Source organism: Panicum virgatum, chromosome 2N (assembly GCF_016808335.1).
Source record: "Panicum virgatum strain AP13 chromosome 2N, P.virgatum_v5, whole genome shotgun sequence".
NCBI lineage: Eukaryota > Viridiplantae > Streptophyta > Magnoliopsida > Poales > Poaceae > Panicum > Panicum virgatum.
In genome coordinates this window covers 60,856,186-60,875,293 of record NC_053146.1, presented here as the reverse complement: position 1 = coordinate 60,875,293, position 19,108 = coordinate 60,856,186, and the positions used below count along the sequence as shown (strand labels likewise).

General features: G+C 48.6%; 1 protein-coding gene across 1 annotated transcript; it reads right to left on the bottom strand.

Moving 5' to 3' along the window:
* Positions 1-7,304: 7,304 nt before the first annotated feature.
* LOC120661567 (cysteine-rich receptor-like protein kinase 10) lies at positions 7,305-14,005 on the bottom strand. The gene is made up of 7 exons (XM_039940465.1): positions 13,115-14,005; positions 9,397-9,501; positions 9,117-9,307; positions 8,750-8,960; positions 8,378-8,615; positions 8,122-8,272; positions 7,305-8,001 (listed from the first exon to the last, which is right to left on the bottom strand). Exons 1-7 carry the CDS (start codon positions 13,923-13,925, stop codon positions 7,687-7,689), a joined length of 2,022 nt encoding a protein of 673 aa, XP_039796399.1. The 5' UTR covers positions 13,926-14,005; the 3' UTR covers positions 7,305-7,686.
* Positions 14,006-19,108: the final 5,103 nt, after the last annotated feature.

Genomic DNA, 19,108 nt, shown 5'->3' with positions numbered 1-19,108 from the left:
ATCACGCCCTTGCCTAATCGATGTTAAATTCAACAATTTCGCTTCGGTTTCCCCACTAAAGAAGTGATCATGAAATTTACGCTCCAATTGAGCCCAATTGCGAATAGAATTAGGAGCAAGTGAAGAAAACCAAGAGAAAGTTGTTCCAGTCAAAGATAAAGAAAATAGACGCACACATAAAGCATCATTAAAACCAGCTTCTCCTAACTGCAACACATATTGATTAACGTGTTCCCAAGCTGTACGAGAATCATCACCATTAAATTTAGTAAACTCAGGAATACGCCAACCAGCAGGAAAAGGAGTGAAATCAAACTCAGCGGGATAAGGTTTTTGATATAAATGTGTAGTACCCATATCCATCCCAAGCTTACTTTTAATCGCATTTGCCAGATCTTCTTTGAACTTAAGAAGATCGGCTTGATAGTGCTGGCTGGTGCAGAACTCAGAAAACCAATGTGCATTAGGATTTCCATGCGCCATCGTCTGTAAAGAAGTTGGGATCGGTCCTTGATTAGGTCCAGATCCCTGTGATCCTCCCGCTACAGTAGTAGTGTAGGGCGGTGTATAAAAGTGACAATTCATTAGTACGGCTAGGGGCAGCCGAACTTGGAATTGTCTCGAGAGGCGTTGGCGACAGCACTGAGTAACCAGTCTAACCGGTCGGATAATCGGTCTGACCGGTCGGACCGGTCTGACCGATCTGTGGGACCGGTCTAACCGGTGCTGTGTGCACGGTCGACGGTGGTGGGGTTTGGCCTGGGAACGAGTTCGGTGGCATACCATAAAGTGGTTTAGATGTGAACTCAGGGGTAGCCGAACTCGGATCTGATGAGTTAGGATCTAACATAGGTTGTTTACCTTTAAGCGCATCAACATCACTACTCAATTTAACTAAAATGTCACCTGTGGCAGCTTGTGCAGCAATAATCTTCTGATCCATTAAAGATGACATCCTATCAAACATATCAGATGGAGAAAGGCTTACATTGGGGATCTCTTCAATCTTATCCTGGTTAAGCTTAGACCTGGGCAAACGTCGGGTCGGGTCGGGTTCGGGTCGGGTCAAGGCCGGGTCACGGGTCGCATAGGACGGCCCGCGCCCGACCCGTACCTATCACCGGGTCGGGTCGGGTTGGCCCGTACACCCTGCGCGGGCGTGTCGGGTTGGGTTTTTTTCGTGTTGGGTCGGGTTTTGGGTCAAAAATCACGGCCCGTGCCCGGCCCGTTGATTGTTGCGGGTCAAAAAATACGGCCCGCACCCACCCGCCACGTAGCTCGGGTCGGGTCGGGTCGGGTTTTTTTCGAGCGGGTTGGGTCGGGTTGTTCGGGTCGGGTGACCCATGCCCAGGTCTAGTTAAGCTTAAGCTTGAGAGACGGCAGCACGAACTCCTCCACCCTTTTGACGAGGCCACCGCGATCCTTCCTGAAGCCCTTCAAGAATTGTGCCTTGACGTGCTCCTCCACAAGAAGGTAGGCCTTGCGTTCCTCATCGGTGAGCTCCTCCATGGTAGCCGTGATGATGTTGTCCTTGTTGATTTCTGAAGAGTCCATCTTCTTCAGGGAGTAGACCAGATCGGTTTTAAAACCAGATTAATCTGTCCCCAGCGGAGTCGCCAAAAAGTATATTGACACAAAATCGCGCCTACACACTCGAATGCGCTAGAACGCGCGAACGGTCGTCAAAATGATCAACACTCACGAAACCCTGGGCAGACCGGTCTGACCGGTACCGCCGACCGGTCTGACCGGTGCAGGCAGGGGCTCGCTGGAAACCTAGAACAGCGAGCTCGGGAGGGACCCCGTCGGAGCTCGTGAACGTAGGATTGTCCTGAGGTTGGCAGGTCACTCAGAACGTCTTCAAACGCCGTCGAGACGAAGGAAGAAAGCAATCTAGGGTTGGAAAAGACTAGGGTTTGAGAGACAAAAAGTAATGCGATATTTTGATTGATTCGATTGGGAATAACCTCAATCGGTCTTAGCCTTTATATTTATAGGCCGGGAAAGACGTACCCCTTCACGAGTAGGATTACATGAGGACTCTTTACAAAAACCCTAATTCTACTCGGACTGTACAGACCAGACCGGTCTGACCGGTCGGCCCGACCGGTCAGACCAGCCGACCTCAGCAAGTGCCAGATTTGGCTATCAACAGTACCCCTCGTACCGGAAGCTGCAGCGGACGCCGGAGATGCGCCCTCCCTCGCGGCCGTCGTACCACTGGCGGTTGAGGTCGGCGATGCCCTGGAAGCAGTACCAGCACTGCGCTGGCGCGAGGTCCGGCGTGCACTGCGCGAAGCCGTGAACGATGGGCAGCTGCGCGTTGATGAACATGACGGCGCTGGCGAGGCAGCGCGACGAGTTGTAGGCGCCGTACATGGCCATCTCCCCGAAGAGCGTGGCGACCAGGGAGATGAAGAAGCTCCGGCTGGTGGCGTTCCGGGCGTCCCAGCCCGGGTACGTGGACGCGTTGGCGTCCATGCCGTTGATGACGGGGGTGTTGTCGTCGGGGCGCGCCAGGAAGTCAGCCCCCGAGTAGCGCGCGGTGCACAGGTCGGCGTAGAACGTGGCGTCGCGGCCGGCGCCGCAGAGGCGGCGCAGCCGGGCGAAGGCGTCGGCGAGGCACGCCGAGCAGGCGCACCGGTCCATGAGATCCCCGCGGTAGAGCGCGAGGCCGTAGGCGGCGCCGTCCGGGCCGGAGCCGGCGGAGGCCAAGGCGAAGAGGGACGGGGAGGAGGCAGCGTCGCCGGGGAGCGACGCGATGAGGCGATCCAGGCTGGCGGCGAAGGCACTGCCGGAGGTGAAGTTGCTCGTGGTGCCATTGCACGAGTACTCCGCGTACTGGGCGGCGGCGAGGTGCGAGGCCGAGGAGAGGAGGAGGAGGAGGAGGAGGAGGCAGAGGTGGCTGGAGAGGACGGCGGCCATGCCGAGCGGGGCCATGTGCTCTCGCAATGGGAAAGCACGCGAGAGAAAGAAGAGGATCGTTGGTGGCAGTTTTGAATAGGTGTTGGTCATGCATCAGCAAGTGGATTTTGGTGCGAGGGCGAGGTCAAGGGCGCGGGGGTAGAAACGACCGGACGGAGCACAGGAGAAATGGAATTTGTGTTGGCTTCGTAACCGCGGGTGAGGTAGATGCTCTGCTCGTGCCTGTCGGGGTTGTTGGCCAGTCACCGGTACGCGTGGAAATGGGTCATGGCCCTAGTGGTCTTTTCATAGCCCAACAAGGTTCTTAAATTTTTTAATTTAAAATTATATAAAATTAGAGCCCGACTCTTAGATTTTCTAATTCAAAATGTTGGGTCCTTTACCACCCCAGTCACCAGGCTCTTGCTCCGCCATCTTTGACGACTGCCTTGGCGCTCCGCCTGACCGTGGAGAGCAACAGACGACTGATGTCTCCTGCAGAAACAGAGCAACAGGAGCCAGGGCGTACGGTGCCTGCCACGCGACGCTGTACCGGTAACGGTTAGCCGTAGGTAACACCAGTGGACAGCGGCCGGCTGGCCGTCTGTACATATACTGTACCGTTCGTTGTCCCTGAACTGAAGTTCCAAGGTTCGCGAACCGGAACTGGACGAGCAGCGGCTGAGGACAAGTCAGCATCGCTCCTCCCCGGCCGTGTGGTATATAGTTGGCCAATGGGCCGGCCCGACAAGGTTTGGGCCGGGGCACGGCACGAAGGCCCATTTACCGGGCCGGGCCGGCCCAATTAGCACGCCGGCACGGCGTGCCACCGCCGTCCTGCCGATTCCGCCGCCAGCCATGCCTCGTCGGCGTCGCCGCCATCCCCTGGCCGCGCGCGCGGCCTTGCCTCGCCGCCGTCTCCAGCCCGCGCGGCCGCCACCGCGCCGCCGTCCCCAGCTCGCGCAGCCGCTGCCTCGCCACTGTCCGCAGCCCGTGCGGTCTCCGCCCCGCCGGCGTCCTAGCGCGCACGGCCGCCGCCTCGCCACCGTCCGCAGCCCGAGCTGCCGCCGCCTCGCCGCCGTCCCGAGCGTGCAGAGCCGCCTTGCCGCCGCCCCCATCCATGCCGCGGGAAAGGGAGACGAGGTGCGGACGCCGGACGAGAGTAGAGCAGGCTGGCCGCCGCGGGGAAAGGAGGGAGGTGCGGGTGGCGCGCCGCTGTTGCGGGGAGGGAAGGAGGTGCGGGCGCCGGGCAGCCGAGCGCCGCGGGAAGGGAAGGAAGGGGTGGCGCAAGCGCCAGCGCGTCCGCCGCGGGGAGGTAGGGAGAGGGAGGGGTGAGGAGAGAGGTGTGGAGTTAGGGTTTGGTGATGTATATATTCATGGGTTATTGGGCTGGAGTGGTAGAGATTTCTATTGATGTGCCAGATTTGGGAGGTGGGGAGTTAGCAGGTTTTATTCGTGCCGGGTCGAGCCGGCCCATGTGGTCAGGCACGGCACGACGCCCATGCCAGGCCGGCCCGGGCCCGATTGACTTCGTGCCGGGCCGGGCCTTGTATCGGGCCCAAATCTCGTGCTTCGGGCCGGCCCACCAGCCTCGGGCCCAATGGCCAACTATAGTGCGGTAGATGCCCTTCGTCGTTGGGGTAGGTCAGTGTCGGATGATGGTCTACTCGGGGCCCACCCGCACATGCCAGCCAAGCAGTTTAACCCTACTAGTTTACTACTAGTACTACCCTGAACTTGTGTGTTGCGGCGCAAATATGCTGCGCAGTGCGCGCGGAAAGGAATAATCAAATTGCGTTCGTGCTGATTGACCACAGGAAGTCATCTGCAGACCAAAAGAATTGTGAAAAGTATACCAAGAGTCGATGCAACCTAATGGTAATGGTTTAACAGAAATGGCATTGCATACCTTCTCAACGCCACTACTGACGTCAGCGGATGCCCAGGGCACAGCCATAAAAAATACCCGCAGAAGAGCGCTGTGTTGGTGCTGGAGGCTGCTACTGGAGTAGTACGAGAGAAAAATACTGTTGGCTAGCTGGTGGCTGGAGGCTGCTACTGGAGTGATGTGAGAGAAAAACACTGTTGGCTGGCTGGAGCCAGCAGAACAGGGTCAATACACGGTGCCACCAAAGCTGCCGGCTTCCTATGTTATTTCGTTCGCCCACGTTCGAGTTTTCCGGTCTTTTTTATATATACATACTATCTCCGTCTTAGAATATAGGTATTTTTAAGTTTTTTTCCAAATCAAACCTTTTAAATTTTGACGGTAGATGATAAAAATTAATAAAGATTGATAGAATAAAAGTGATATCAGTTTATTCATAATAAAACCAATACGTAATATTTTCTATTTAAAAATAATTATTTTTAAAAATATTATTGGTGAAAGATGAAAATATTTGATTCTGACTAAGTCTAAAAGTTGTTAAATTTTAGGACGGAGCTAGTATATATCAAACGCACTCTCCATGCTTAGATACACGCACAAACCTTCACAAGAAACTAACAAAGTAAATCCCTAACCTATAAATAAATTACAATGTCCTTCATTATGAAAGTAACCTTAAGAAAAATCCTAAAATTGTATTGAAATCACACATATACCACGTTATTAATATAAGCTTGAAACCTATACAAATTGTCCACCTTTATCATTATTAAAAAGAATATTAAGTAAATCCTAAATTTACATGCGAATTACCCAACCCAAGTAACACATCAAAATTGCATATAAATTAGGCCACCTACCATTATTGCAAAATGAAACTAAAATGAACCTCTCAAAGACTATATTACCCCTGCATGCTATTATGAAAAAAAAATCAGGTACCTATATATATGCTTCTAACTTATTCATTATTGATTTTGCAAAAAACTAACTCAAAGTAAACATAGAAGTTGTATGTCACCATGCAAACCAATACGTATTGATTGCCTACATAGCAGTTAGTATATATATTTTACAAGCTTTAGCAATCATGAAAATGTTTCCTTAATGAATCACTCAATATTCTTTGTTCCTGTCCAAGCTCCGCCACTGGGAAATGAGTCGAAAAAATGCGCTACAAGAGAACATAAGTACCAGCCTATGAAAAAACGAATATATAGGTGCCAGAATATCATCCGAAGATAATGTTTCAGTTCACCACAGAGCCCTTGCAGAAGGTAGAACAAAATAATTGGCTTTGTTTGGTTTCATTTTAGGAACTCTAGAATACGTCTTCTAGAATCCGCATAAAGGGTTAAATGAAGTCTATTTGCAAATCTTATTAAGGATGGATGTAACTTTTCGCGATGAATCTAATGATGGTAATTAATTCATAATTAGCTACAGTGATGCTAGATTCGTCAGGGTTCCTAACGCAGGGTTCTGAAGTTGGTTTTATAAACTGTTTTTATTTAATACAATAATCACCGTCGATCGCCGATAGGCAAAGTAGTATAGTATTGTAGTTGTAGTAGAACTCAACGTTGTTAACCAGAAGTGTAGTTTAAGGAAGCGTTGGTCCATTCACACGTTAATCTATATATCCTATATAAATGGAACTCACTAAACATCATTAACTCTGATTTTTCTTCAACCACGTGAAGCCACGTCATCATTAAATTTAAACCGTCAGATTTTCATCCTATGTGTTTTTCTGTACGTCCGTGATGAGCCAACAGCCAGAGGATCCAATATTAATAGCCAAACCCTGGTAGGACATGCACCATCTCACCCACTCACACAAGGCAATGCATCTTCATATCCCACTGCCGCGAAAACAACCAGCAGACCAAGAGTTTGCTCATGCGAAATCATGATTCATTTATGTGGTTGTTTTATTCTGCTTCTTAATCCCTGAAATTTTCTCTGTCAGCAACCCTCTCCGTTTGTCTTCCCATCAATACGCTGGCTCGCCCGCGACGTTTCCCAGGTTAACCGATCCTTTAACAATTTTTTCTTTGAAATCCCGTAGCAACACGTGAGGTATTCAACTAGTTTAAAAGAGGTGCAAAACCGCAATCTGACACGGCACAACGCTAACCTGCTGCCATGGCCCGTGGGTTACGGCCCGGGCAGTCTTTTTTTTTTGTAGAACCAAATGGTCTAGGAATTCTTGGGCCATGTCCATTCAAGGTCAATAGGGGGGAGTCCACTCCCAAGCCCGCGCTAAGTCCGCCGTAATGGCCTAACAGCCGGTTCTCCGTAACTGGTATTGGGCTTAGGGCAGGCTACGACCGCTCTAGCCATCGAAGTAACAGGGTTTCGAAAGCCGCACGGTTATTCCGACAGTTAAAAAGAACACTGTTATTCTTATTCAGAGGTTCAGAATATGTACGGAGATTGAGAACATAATTCCATCCTAAGATATGTATAAGAGTACACTTCAGAATATGTACGGAGATTCAGAACATAATTCCGTCCTAAGATATGTATAAGAGTAGCACTGTAAGCACATACAAGTTCACAGCTACAGTCACATACTAAAGTGTACCCATACAAATATCACGATTACAGAATACAGATCAGCTAGCCGCTGAAGTCACTCCAAAATGGACCCAAAAATTGCTGGAGCTGGTCAAGACTCAAGAAGAAACTAAATGTTTTCCGTTGACACGTTGATGGGCATGGTCATATCTTGCATCAACTGTGTTAACCTATATCCTGATCCTTTTTTCTGTTTTTTTTTTTCCCGTGTCTCTGATGTGAATTCTGATCATATAGCAGTCCTGTACAGTTACTGGCCTAGAACTGAAACGTCCGAGAACATGTATGTATGTATGTATGTGTTCCTGCTACCTGCCTTCCTCGTGATCCGTCAGGGTGATGGTGCTGATCCTGCACGAGGACTCGCCGAACGAGTCCGACGACACGGCGAGGCTGCTGATCCGGACGTTGTAGTAGGCCGGCTGCCGGGGCTCCGGCATGGTGATCCCCTCGCTGCCCAGCATGGCCACCACCTCCGACATGTTGGGCCGGTCGTCGGCGCTGTCCTGCACGCACAGCAGCGCCACCTGCAGGCACTTCATCACCTCCGGCACCGGCACGTCGCCGCCCAGCGCCGGGTCCAGCAGCTCGTTCCATTTCCCGTCCTGCCACAGCTGGTACGCCTGGGTGGGAACAACAATTTGAATTAACATTTTTTTTTCAGTGCTTCTGTCAGGCTAATTGCTTTTCTGAACTCTGAATTCTGGTTGCAGGTGAGCAAGGTGCTGAACTGTACTACTTACATATCCTGTGAGGTTGAAGAATTTGCCGTACTGGTAGAACCCGGCGGTCCTCTTCCCGGTAATGATCTCGAGGAGCAGGACGCCGAAGCTGAACACGTCGGATTTGATGGAGAAGAGGCCCTCGGAAGCGTACTCCGGCGCGATGTAACCACTGGTACGGTCACAACAAGTGCAGAAGCTATGAGCATCGCGCGACAAGCTCACCAACAGAAATCGATCGACTAGTTCAGAATTCACTACTGCTACCACTACTTACTGCGTGCCGACGACCCTGGTGGTGTTGGCCTCGGTGACGTTGGAGCAGAAGATCCTGGCCATGCCGAAGTCGGAGATCTTGGGGTTCATGTCGCGGTCCAGGAGGATGTTGCTGGCCTTGAGGTCCCGGTGGATGACCCGGAGGCGCGAGTGCTTGTGCAGGTAGAGCAGGCCCTGCGCGATGCCGTCGATGATGCGGAACCGCCGGTCCCAGGTCAGGATCTTCCCTTTCTCAGCGTCTGCAAAGTAAGCCGGCCGGTCGCGGCACGCCGGCCTTGGCATCAGAAAACAACTGCTAGCTAGCTAGTCGCAGGAATGGTAATAGGATGGAACGGCGCGAAGCGTTGGGAAGATGATCGAGGGCCGTACGTACCGAAGATGAAGAAGTCGAGGCTCTTGTTGTGCATGTACTCGTAGATGAGCATCTTCTCGTCGGCCTGCACGCAGCAGCCCAGCAGCCTGACGAGGTTGGTGTGCTGCAGCTTGGCGATGAGCTGAATCTCCGTCTTAAACTCCATGAGGCCCTGCACCGAGCACGACGACAGGCGCTTGATGGCGATCTCCAGCCCGCCGGGCAGCTCGCCCTGGACGAATGAAGCGTATATAAAGGAGCATACTGTTCAGTGTTGAGCTAGCACAGCATGCATCACTATAGTGTTACTGATCAAGTGGTCAGTAGTGTGATGGGTTTATCTGAATAATGTGCGTGAAAATTTGTGACGACACGAGCGAGAACTGACCTTGTAGACGGGCCCGAAGCCGCCCTGGCCGAGCTTGTGGTGGTCGGAGAAGTTGTCGGTGGCGTCGGCGATCTGGTCGAAGTCGTAGAGCGCGAACTCGGAGTCGGTCTCCTCGACCCGCCAGAGCTTGAGCACCTGCTCCATCTCCATGGACATGGCGGGCACGCTCAGCGTCCCCGACATGCTGGTCACTGATGATCAAGCAGCATATTACTACTAGTAATAAACAACTAGATCCGTCGTCAGTACTAACACTGACTGAATCTTCGTGCGTGCGTACCTCTCCTCCTCCGCTTTCTGGTCCACATGAAGCACGCCAGGAAGGAGGCCAGGAGCAGTGTCACCGGGACGACGGTCGCGACGACCCACAGCGTGGTGCTGCTCCCTGAACCAAGCGATGTCGTGTCATTAGAATTTTGAACCATATTAGCAAGCAGTGGCCAAATTATTAAAGCATTCCTGATGGAAGGTGACGAAGCGAGAAGGTGAAACAAACAAAGCAAGCATCAGTGAGAGACGAGCAGTACGTGACAGGTCTCGGTGGGGCCACAGGCAGCGACGACTGATCCTGATGCCACTATGCCAGCACCGAGCGTTCCATGGGGTTGCGGTGCCATCGCCCGAGGGAATGAATCTGCCGTCACACGAGCATCAAAGCTCGCTCGCTGCCCCCCGGAGCTAGCTGGGGTACGGTAGGCCCCGGTCACCCGGCCGGCCGGGCAGATCGAGGCCGCCGCCAAGGACGACCCGAGAGAGACCACCACGAGTCAAACACATGCAGTGGGTGGGCGCGCCCTCCGCTCGGCATGGCGCCGCCGCGTCGTCCGCACACCGTTCAGGACGACGCTCGACGCGTGCGTGCATGTGAGCCTGAGGGATCGGACGGACTCTGAGCTCGCTAGCTAGCGCGTCGTGCCGCGGTGCCGGTGCCGGTGCCACTCGCCCCGCGAGGAGAACAGAGGCCGGGACCGGAAATAAATTAATCAGATCCCATTCTAGTAATCTTAGAGCATCTGCAGCAGTTTGGCAAATCGAGTTGTCATCTTTGATTTTTGGCAAAAACATTAAAAATACTCCTCCAACAGTTTGGCAAAAGACTTGGCAATTTTTGACAACTTGGAAAAAACCAGCCTCCAGCGCGTAAATATACGCGCGTGGCGCGTGGTTGGCATCGTGGCTTCTAGTCAGGTGGGGAGGGTGAAACAAGAAATAAATAACAGAGAAGGGTTCCTGATTTAAGTTTTCAAGAGGTGGAAGGGCATAAATATAATTTTGTTTCTCTCTCAGGGTTCCTGATGTAAGTTAGATCTGGATTTGGCAAGTGAATTATGCCAAACTGTTGGAGATAAGCTCTTTTTTTACTTGGCATATCTTTTTAAAAATTGGCAAAACACAAGATATGCCAAATAAAATATGGCAAATTCTTGGAGATGCTCTTAATTCTGCGGCATGGACTCATGGAGCTAGGTGCTGCAGGGACCGGACCGACCAACGGGCACGGCAGCACGCCGGCGTGACCCGGCATTGCGAGCGCGCGCCCGGGTCTCGTGCCGCACGTGGCGCCTGCTCCCGGGTGTCGGCGGCTCGCCGCTCCCTCCTCCGTCCGTGTGCTTGCTACTACTACGAGATCGATCAACGCGCTGCGAAACGCGGCCGTCGTCGACTCCTGACGCCGCGTGTGAAGGGAATAAAAACTGCGAGAAAGGTTGGTCATAAGTACGGACGAGACTTAAGTTAACCCTAGGTCTGGCACGTACGGTGGTCGCCTTCCTGGATGTTTTTTGAGGGCACAGCAGGTGGTATGCCTGAGCCTTCCTGGATGTGTCGGCGACAACATGGACGTACAGCAAGGAGTTCAAGCTTTTGAACCGTTCGAGAGGAGTGTTTTGGATGGATCGTCTCGACCGGTGTTTAGGCTGCCAGCTATGTGCGTAGGGAAATACTGCTCATGAAGACACTTGTTCTGTTCAAATAGAAATCTTCGAACAAATGTATGGAGTATTAAATATAGTTGAAAAAAATAATTAATTACACAGTCTAACTGATTAGCACGAGCTGAATCTTTGAAGTCTAATTAGTTCATAATTGGATATTATTTGTCAAGTTACAACGAAATGTGTTACAGTACCAAAATTCAAACTTTTTCGCCAACTAAACACATCCTGAGCAGAGATGGGTCATACCACTGGCCAGTCAAAACAAAGCCATGCACCATCTATCACAATCACACATGATCGAGCGAGATTGGGGGTGCTGAGCTAGACCGACGTGAGAGCGAGCTACACTACTACTTTCGTTTCCCCCAAAACAAAACCACCAAATTTCCCATCACTTTCTAGCTACTTCTTTATTCCCCAGAGTGCGTACGTTTGATTCCTGCACATGGTGAGCTTGAGGGCCCTGCCGGCAAGTGTTGGGATATTTGTATATGGTGCAAAAAAGCGAAAAGGAGTTTGGATTGGGGGAAATGTGTGTGGATCAAGGCTGATTTGATCTTGATTCCAAAGGCAACAACAAAGACCTCTACTAAGCCGACCGCCCGGAAGGCCGGAACGATAAAAAGTCACACTCGTGGCGCACGAATCGCTCTCATTCGCTGCCCAAGCATATTGCATATATGTGTTCCTGCCTGTAGCCTGATGTGCGCACCGGCTACTAGCACCGTGGGCTATAGCTCTTCGTTTAATCTTTGGGGTGCAAAGTCACGCGGGCCCTACTTTAAGATAAGAACATATAACTACATATATAATATTGATGCAAAGCATGTACATATAGTTTAACTCCAATACGTAATGCAATGGAGCAAAAAGAAAAAGGTTTTAGGGTTCCTTGTGTAGGAGTATGTTGTTAGTTGATGAACATCATTATTCACTCTGGACGGCAAATCGCCCGGTATCTGTGTTATGTTGTAATTCTTGCGTATTTTGTCATAGTGCTTCTCTCAGTCCAGCCGCGGCCTCTCCAATTGCAACTAATTATAAGCCTAAAGTTGAATTTGTAAGCACACAAATACACAGTTTTACTACTGAAAAGGGTGCAGGTCAATCACCGCAAATTTACTTCTGCACATTTTCTAGGAGTTAGCCTGTTTACTTTATCTGTTTCCTTGGTAGAGTATTGCTCTATTTGTAATTTTTATATACAGAGCTCTTTGTATACAGAGTTTTTGCAACATGATCTTTCTTTTGTTAGAACGGTTCGTTCTTCGTCGCTTTTTCTATGGGGTGAGGGGCTGGGTTTATCTATGATGAAGTGAAGAGAGTTAGATATTCATTTACAAACGATGAAAAAATATTACACTAAATGAAATTTCAGTTCAGTTACTTGGCAAATTCGTACATTATGACTTCGTACCACTAAAAGTTCATGTTGGCGAAAACATACTTTCCACATCTAAAAATTTGTTAAATTTGCGTTTGCTTTCTTTCCAGCCAATGGCTTCTTTTTTGCAAACAACTCAAAAAAGGTTGTAGACATTTAAAAATACTACAAATGAATAAAACAAACAATCAACAATACAATTGTGATCCAATTTAGCAAATAAATTGGGTTCAAAAGGAAAGGTGCGTGCATTTTAATTCACTGATGAAAAAAATTGGACCTCTTAAACAACTAAATCGTGAAGACATTGATAATAATACACGAAAAACACAGAAATTATTCAATCATAGCAGCTACATCTATTGACACAAATAAATTATTGCATATGCATAGCTAACATAAATATGTAGGATGCAGTTGACTTGTTTTGTGAAGCAAATCAATGCTAACTTGCCATTGTAGGGTATAAAATTATATATTTTACCAGCAACCAACCAAGAAAGACTAATGTCAATGAATATCAGTTAACTGCCTCACAAAAATGCATTGAAAATGCGGGGAAAACTAACACTGCTATTACGGCGAAGAATGGATTCCGCCCTTTCGAAATCAAATTGCGGGTACGTGCCAATTTTCAAGGAAAAATAGAAATTTTGAGTTGGGACCAAGTGACTAACCTTTGGACGAATTCACCAGGGGCGTGAGCTTCACCATGTCGTCGCCTGTCGCCATGAAGACAGTGTCCTCGTACCTGATGTTGCAGCGCACCCCAAGAATCCTCCCGCCTATCCTCCCCGTGAACCACGTCGGCATCTCGCGGATGAGGCCGGCGAGGCACCCACGGCACTGCGCCGGCGTCAGGTCCGGCGTACACTGCGCGAGGGCGTAGATGTTCATCTTCTGCGGCGGGAACCCGGCCTCGCCCGTGAAGTACCTCCTGCTCGCCTTGCTGGCCGCGTTGGCCACCGCGCCCGCGAGCCGCGCGACCAGGGCGTCGAACGCGGCGACGTTCCCGTCGGACACGTTGTTCATGTTCGTCGCGGGCCACTCCGGCGCGTTGCCGCCGCCGGCGAGGAAGTCCTGGTCGGAGAACCGGAGCTGGCACTGGTCGTAGTACACCGCGACGTCGCTGCTGGAGAAGCAGTTCTGCTCCGCGTAGCGGAACCCGGCCTCGAGGCACGACGCGCAGAGGCCGCCCGCGAAGTCCCCGCGGCAGAGCACGAGCCCGTACGCCGTGCCGGGCCCGGCGCCGAAGGCCCCCGCCGAGAAGCCCGACGCCGAGGCGTTCCTCGGGAGCTCGCGGGAGAGGGTGGCGAGGTTGGCCGCGAACGCGCTGTCGGGCTGGTAGGTCCGCCGGATGCTGGTGGAGTTGCAAAGGCAGGAGATGGGGCTGATCACTGGCATGGCCCCGGCCCCGCCGTCGCCCGCCGCCGGAGACGGCGTGGACGCGACGGCGAGGAGGATGAGGAGGGGCAGGAGGACAAGCATGGCAGGTAGGTGCTGGGTGAGGACACCTTGGGGAATCGCGCTCGCTCGGCTACTGGTGCCGACGTCTATGAGTGACACAAATGCTTAGCTGCGCTTGGCCTTGGCTACACTAATAGGCATCGGGGATGGGAGCAATCAAGTGCTTAAGCTAGATATAATATGTACTTAAATGTGTACTAAGATATACTGATGATACGGGCTTGGGGTTTGGTTAGTGGATTGTTAATAATCGAGATGCAAGTCAGTGACAGTGACACTATGCTTAGTTGTTTAAGCTGGAGAGGGTTGACCTGGAACACCAGCTGCGATCACTGAAGGAGATTATAGGAGGCCATAGCATTGGCATGAGATGTGAGGCAGTTTGGTGTCTCATTCTCTGGACTGTACCAGTGTGGCTGTAGCTGGATAAGCTGATGGTCTCATACTTTCATTTCCATGTAGCAGTTTACAATTTTTACAGTGGACGATGCTCTGACGGATGGGTGAGTCTGACGTGTCACGGCTTTTCTTTAAAGGATTTGGTGGGCCCGCACGTAGCTCATCAGATCTGGTTCGCCAAGACAGGCGGTTTGTTTGCACAGGGCTAGGCGGCTAGCTTCTCTGGCCAATTTAGTATTTGCAGTTTAGGTGCACCTGGCCTTGTTCAGCAGCTGCTTACACAGGTAATCAAACTGCCATCTCTCACTGACTCCGCTGGTGAGTAGCAAAGGCACCATCATCTCATCTGATCTCACTGGTAGCGTACATCCCCCGGGTGACATATATATAAATCAGCCAGATTTGGAAGCTTGCAGCTCCAACATGCGGATGCTGGCCATGTGGAAGACCACTTTCTTTTCGCATTTTGGTTTTCTTGTAGCGTGCTTAGTAAACTGATTCGCCCAAAAAAATGCGGTCCAGACAACGGTACGCCGCAGCAGCCGACTTGGACGGAGGACGAGCCGTGGCGAAGAAGATGAGCACTCGCGATTGACGCTTTCCAAAAAACCTAATTCGCCCTCTCCCGGTGCAGAATCAAAAGAGCGAACGGTACCGGAGACCTGCTCTCCCGTTCGCCGGTGCACGCCAGCACTCGGAATGGATCAAATTACGGAGGCGGCGCAGCAGTGAGGAGAGGCAAAACCTTAACTCGATTAGATCGTATTTTGGTGGAGGTCGACGGGTCAAATATATAGAAGAGACCACAACCTCGCGTCACGATTGGTTCCGAAAAATTAGGAAACCGATTAGAATTTTATATCTCGGCTCTTTCTTTTAAGTGCAAACCATCTGTTTTATTTTGAAACATTTTATATAGTTCCATTAGCTATTTAGTACCCCACTTTTTTAAAAAAAAAACATGACACGGATCTTGATTTAGGATTAAAAGCTCTTTTACAATGATTGTAAAGTACCAATCCTTGAACTTTTTTCTAGCTAAAAGAGCTCTTATACAATGATTGTAAAGTACCAATGGGTACTTTCAGGTAATTTTACCTTGAACATTTTTCTAGCCGTTGATCTATGGAAATTATTTATAAAAATTAAATTAAATTAGTATTTGGTCCTATTTTTTGGTACTTGGTCCCACATTTTGGAAGTACCAGGTACTTTATCCTAGGTACTTCTAGGTACTTGCTACCTTCACCACCGTAGGATTTTATCAGATGGACGGCTTCTATTTTTTTCAATTATTGTAAAATTTCTCTAAAGATTAAATTAAATTAGTATTCGGTTCTACTTTTTGGTAATTGGTCCCATATTTTGGAAAGACCAGATACTTTATCCTAGGTACTCCATACCTTCACCACCGTAGAATTTTATTAGATGGACGGCTCCTATTTTTTGAATCATTGTAAAATTTCTCTAGAATTAATTAGATCTTCTGTACATCGATGCGGGCTTGGAGGAGGTGGGTGCTGACGGGAGGTGGCACCACGGGCTGCTGCCTGCTGGTAGGTAAGGGGCAATCACAGTAGAGTTTCTTAGTAAAAAATTATAAATTGAAAAAATTGGATCTGTAGCATTAAAAGATCTCAAAGTTAAATATATACTTATAAATTCTACTGACTAGTGACTACAAGAATAGAATTGGCCTAGTCAAACTAGATTGTAAGGTTGTAGTTGTAGAACTGTATGACAATTATCGAAATTCCGACAACCATGATAATGGGTTAGAACACATTATTAGGGTGGGTTGGGAACTTGGGATGGTGGCCTGGGACGAGCGGCGGATGCACTTTTGAGCTCTAGGCTATGATGGGATGCTTCTTTAGTTTATCTATTTTTCTTATATATCTATAAAGTATTCATACCATAAATCTAGTATTAGTATAAACAATCTCTTGCTAAGGAGATCCAATCATTGTTTGAGCTGTGATTTTTGTTGTGTGTTTATTTCTTGACCAAGGGCAGGTAATCCTTGTCTCTTTCGGTTAAAAGAAACAGTGCATATTTATCTTTAAAGTTTGACAATTATATAGCGGATGCACTAACAAATCCTCCTCGTGTGAAGATAAAAACATAGAAAATGTTTTCCATTCTACACAATTAAATACTAGTACTTGATTTGCCGGTCGGTGTGACCAACTGACCACGGCGGAGAAAAGCAGCAGGCTGCTGGACCAGCTGGCTGCTTAGTCTTGCTTCGTAGCTCATCATACAAACAGGTCTACAATTTTCAATGACCATGTGCTTCCATTTTTATGATTCCATGCATGATCCTTGTTTGACATTTTCAGCATCTTACATTACTACATTGGATGGTCTGAGTTTCCACGCATCGGTTCCTGTGCTCCAATGGACCTACCGTTATTAGTTAATTCTTGAGGAATACTCCTACCTATTGCGCCGAATTGAGCCTATTTCACATGAAGGGCCAATAATTTTGTGTGAGCTCAAACAGCATGGGACATCATAAAACAATTTTACAATGACTAAAGCTTGGTCACACGTAGACTTTAATCCCCCACAAGCTCTTCAGTCCTTTACTGCCAGTCCTACCTAACTAGGTTTTGGGAACCTTTTTCGTGGCAATTGATAAAAAAATTAAAGGTTGGTAGTAAAGGTGTTATCAAAGTTAAGGAACAGAAAGCTATGAGCAAAATGAGAAGCCTCACATATATCAATGAAAGAATAAAAGAGACATTTTATAAAATTATAATCATAGTTTGGTTGTAAGATTTACACGAAAGGAGAAGCTAGAAAATAAATGTGTTACTAATTTTTTTTATCTTATTATCCTCTTTCATGAAGAAGAAGACAGAAGATTTAGTTTGACTTTATTTGTTGACTATAAAACTGGGAATCCTATAGATATAGAACGCCATGTATGGAAAGGCATGGATGAAAATGCTAACATATGTTTTATTGGAAACTGACCACTCTCTTGAAAATAAACTTTCAGTTTAAGAAAATGTGTCAACTAATTAGCTTAAATGATATAATGCTAAAATACATCCCTTGACAGTTAATTGCACACAACATATATAAACACAAATTTTAAAACCTCAAGGTTAAATAGTATACTATATAAGTGTAAGAAAACAAGCAGGGGTTCTTTAACTAATTAATATGCACTGTTACAAGTGGATCCTACATATTTATGCTTAGCCAAATTTAGTCTTTCTGTTGTAATGAAAGCCGATATTTGTGTTATTATATTATCTTTGCTTTTTATGTACCAAGTACAAGATGATCCAACAAACTGACCCATTTTTGTTTTGGCATTGTCTCATTGCAAGGCGTTTGCTAACACACATTTAGTCAGGTGATTAGCATAATCTAGTGGCTTAAGATAGGACTATTGGTACTAGACAAACTGATCCGGGGCCAAGTACAACATAAACAAAATTAAGAACAGAAAGGTGGTTACAATGTTTATCCCCAACCTAATCACGGCACACTTTTATAGATGTATAACGATTGAGTGGCCTCGTGTGTAGTTTTTTTTTTTTTTGCTGTATCAGGAACGAACTTGCTTGTAAGAATACTATAACCGAGTGCCATCATGTCGAAAAAGACTGCCCAACTGCTGCCGCATGTATACTCAGATTATTTGATCTGTCATGCAGGCAGACACAGATATGCGCGAGGGGCATGGCAGCATTCTGTATGCTGAAAACTACGAGTTCATATGGAAAGTTTGACTTCGTGTTTGAAACGGCTCAAGCATTTGCAATTTGCATAATATAATACAATATATGGGTTTATATAAATATTCTAGAAAACTGCTGCATGAGCTAGTGGTTTGGAAGACCTTGGCGCCTCAGAATGCAAGTTTTCTTTAGCTGGTTGACAGTTCAGAGCAGACTGGACGTCGGATTGGCTGCAGCCTGCAGGAGAGATGGGCTGGCCGAAGCATACCATCTGCCCGCTTTGCCAAACGTCCCCAGAGATGGCTGCAGGAGATGGGCACCTTTTGCCGAGTGTAGGTAGATTCACCAGACGTATATGGTGGGGGGATTTCAAATTTGATACTTCGAATTTGCATTTTGTCAAGGTTAGTTGTTGACAGTGGTGTAAGACCAGAACTTACCAATAGCCGACTGAATTCTGAACCGCAAAAGACGTGGCATTTGAGTCTCTAAACTCGCATCTTAGTCTGCCTCCGTAAATTCAGCTTTTGCTTCATAGGAGTATCAATATCAACCTCTCTGAAACGTGAAAAGGATAGCTAAGGGAGCTCTCTGAAACGTGAAAAAGGATAGCTTTGGAAGTAAGCGTTACCTGCTGAATTCAGTCTCTTGAAGTGCGGCTCGCCGCTCGTTATCCACGCGCAGGTATTTTGCCCAATTAGATGCTTACCGGCCAATTGCCCAAAGTTGCCTGAATTCAAAGTCAAACTCACTTTTGATTTTTGAATGGCTCTTGATGGATACGTGCAACTTTCTTCAGACACTAGGCAACCGAATGCACTCACCACTCAGTTCAGTTCAGCATGAAAAGTAACACAAGAACAGTAATAAGTTTTTCAATGTAAAAAGTAATAAGTATCGCCCGGCCTTATATCAGGCCCGGCCCATCAAGTCACAAAAAAAGGCCCGGCCCGGCACAACCAGGCCCGGCCTTCCGCTACCCCGTCGCCGCTTCCTTCTCCGGACGGCGCCTGCAGTGCTTCGCCGCCACGCCACCGTCTCTCCCGTCTCGGCAGTCGCCACACTCCTCGACCACCCGCCGGCGGCCGGCGAACGGGGCAAAGCCAC

Coding starts and splice junctions, on each gene's coding strand:
- LOC120661567 (XM_039940465.1), bottom strand. CDS start 13,925: ATGCTTGTCCTCCTGCCCCTCCTCATCCTCCTCGCCGTCGCGTCCACG. Junction 8,961..9,116: donor GCTTCGGGCCCGTCTACAAG/GTCAGTTCTCGC, acceptor TCATTCGTCCAG/GGCGAGCTGCCCGGCGGGCT. Junction 8,616..8,749: donor CCTCGACTTCTTCATCTTCG/GTACGTACGGCC, acceptor CTTACTTTGCAG/ACGCTGAGAAAGGGAAGATC.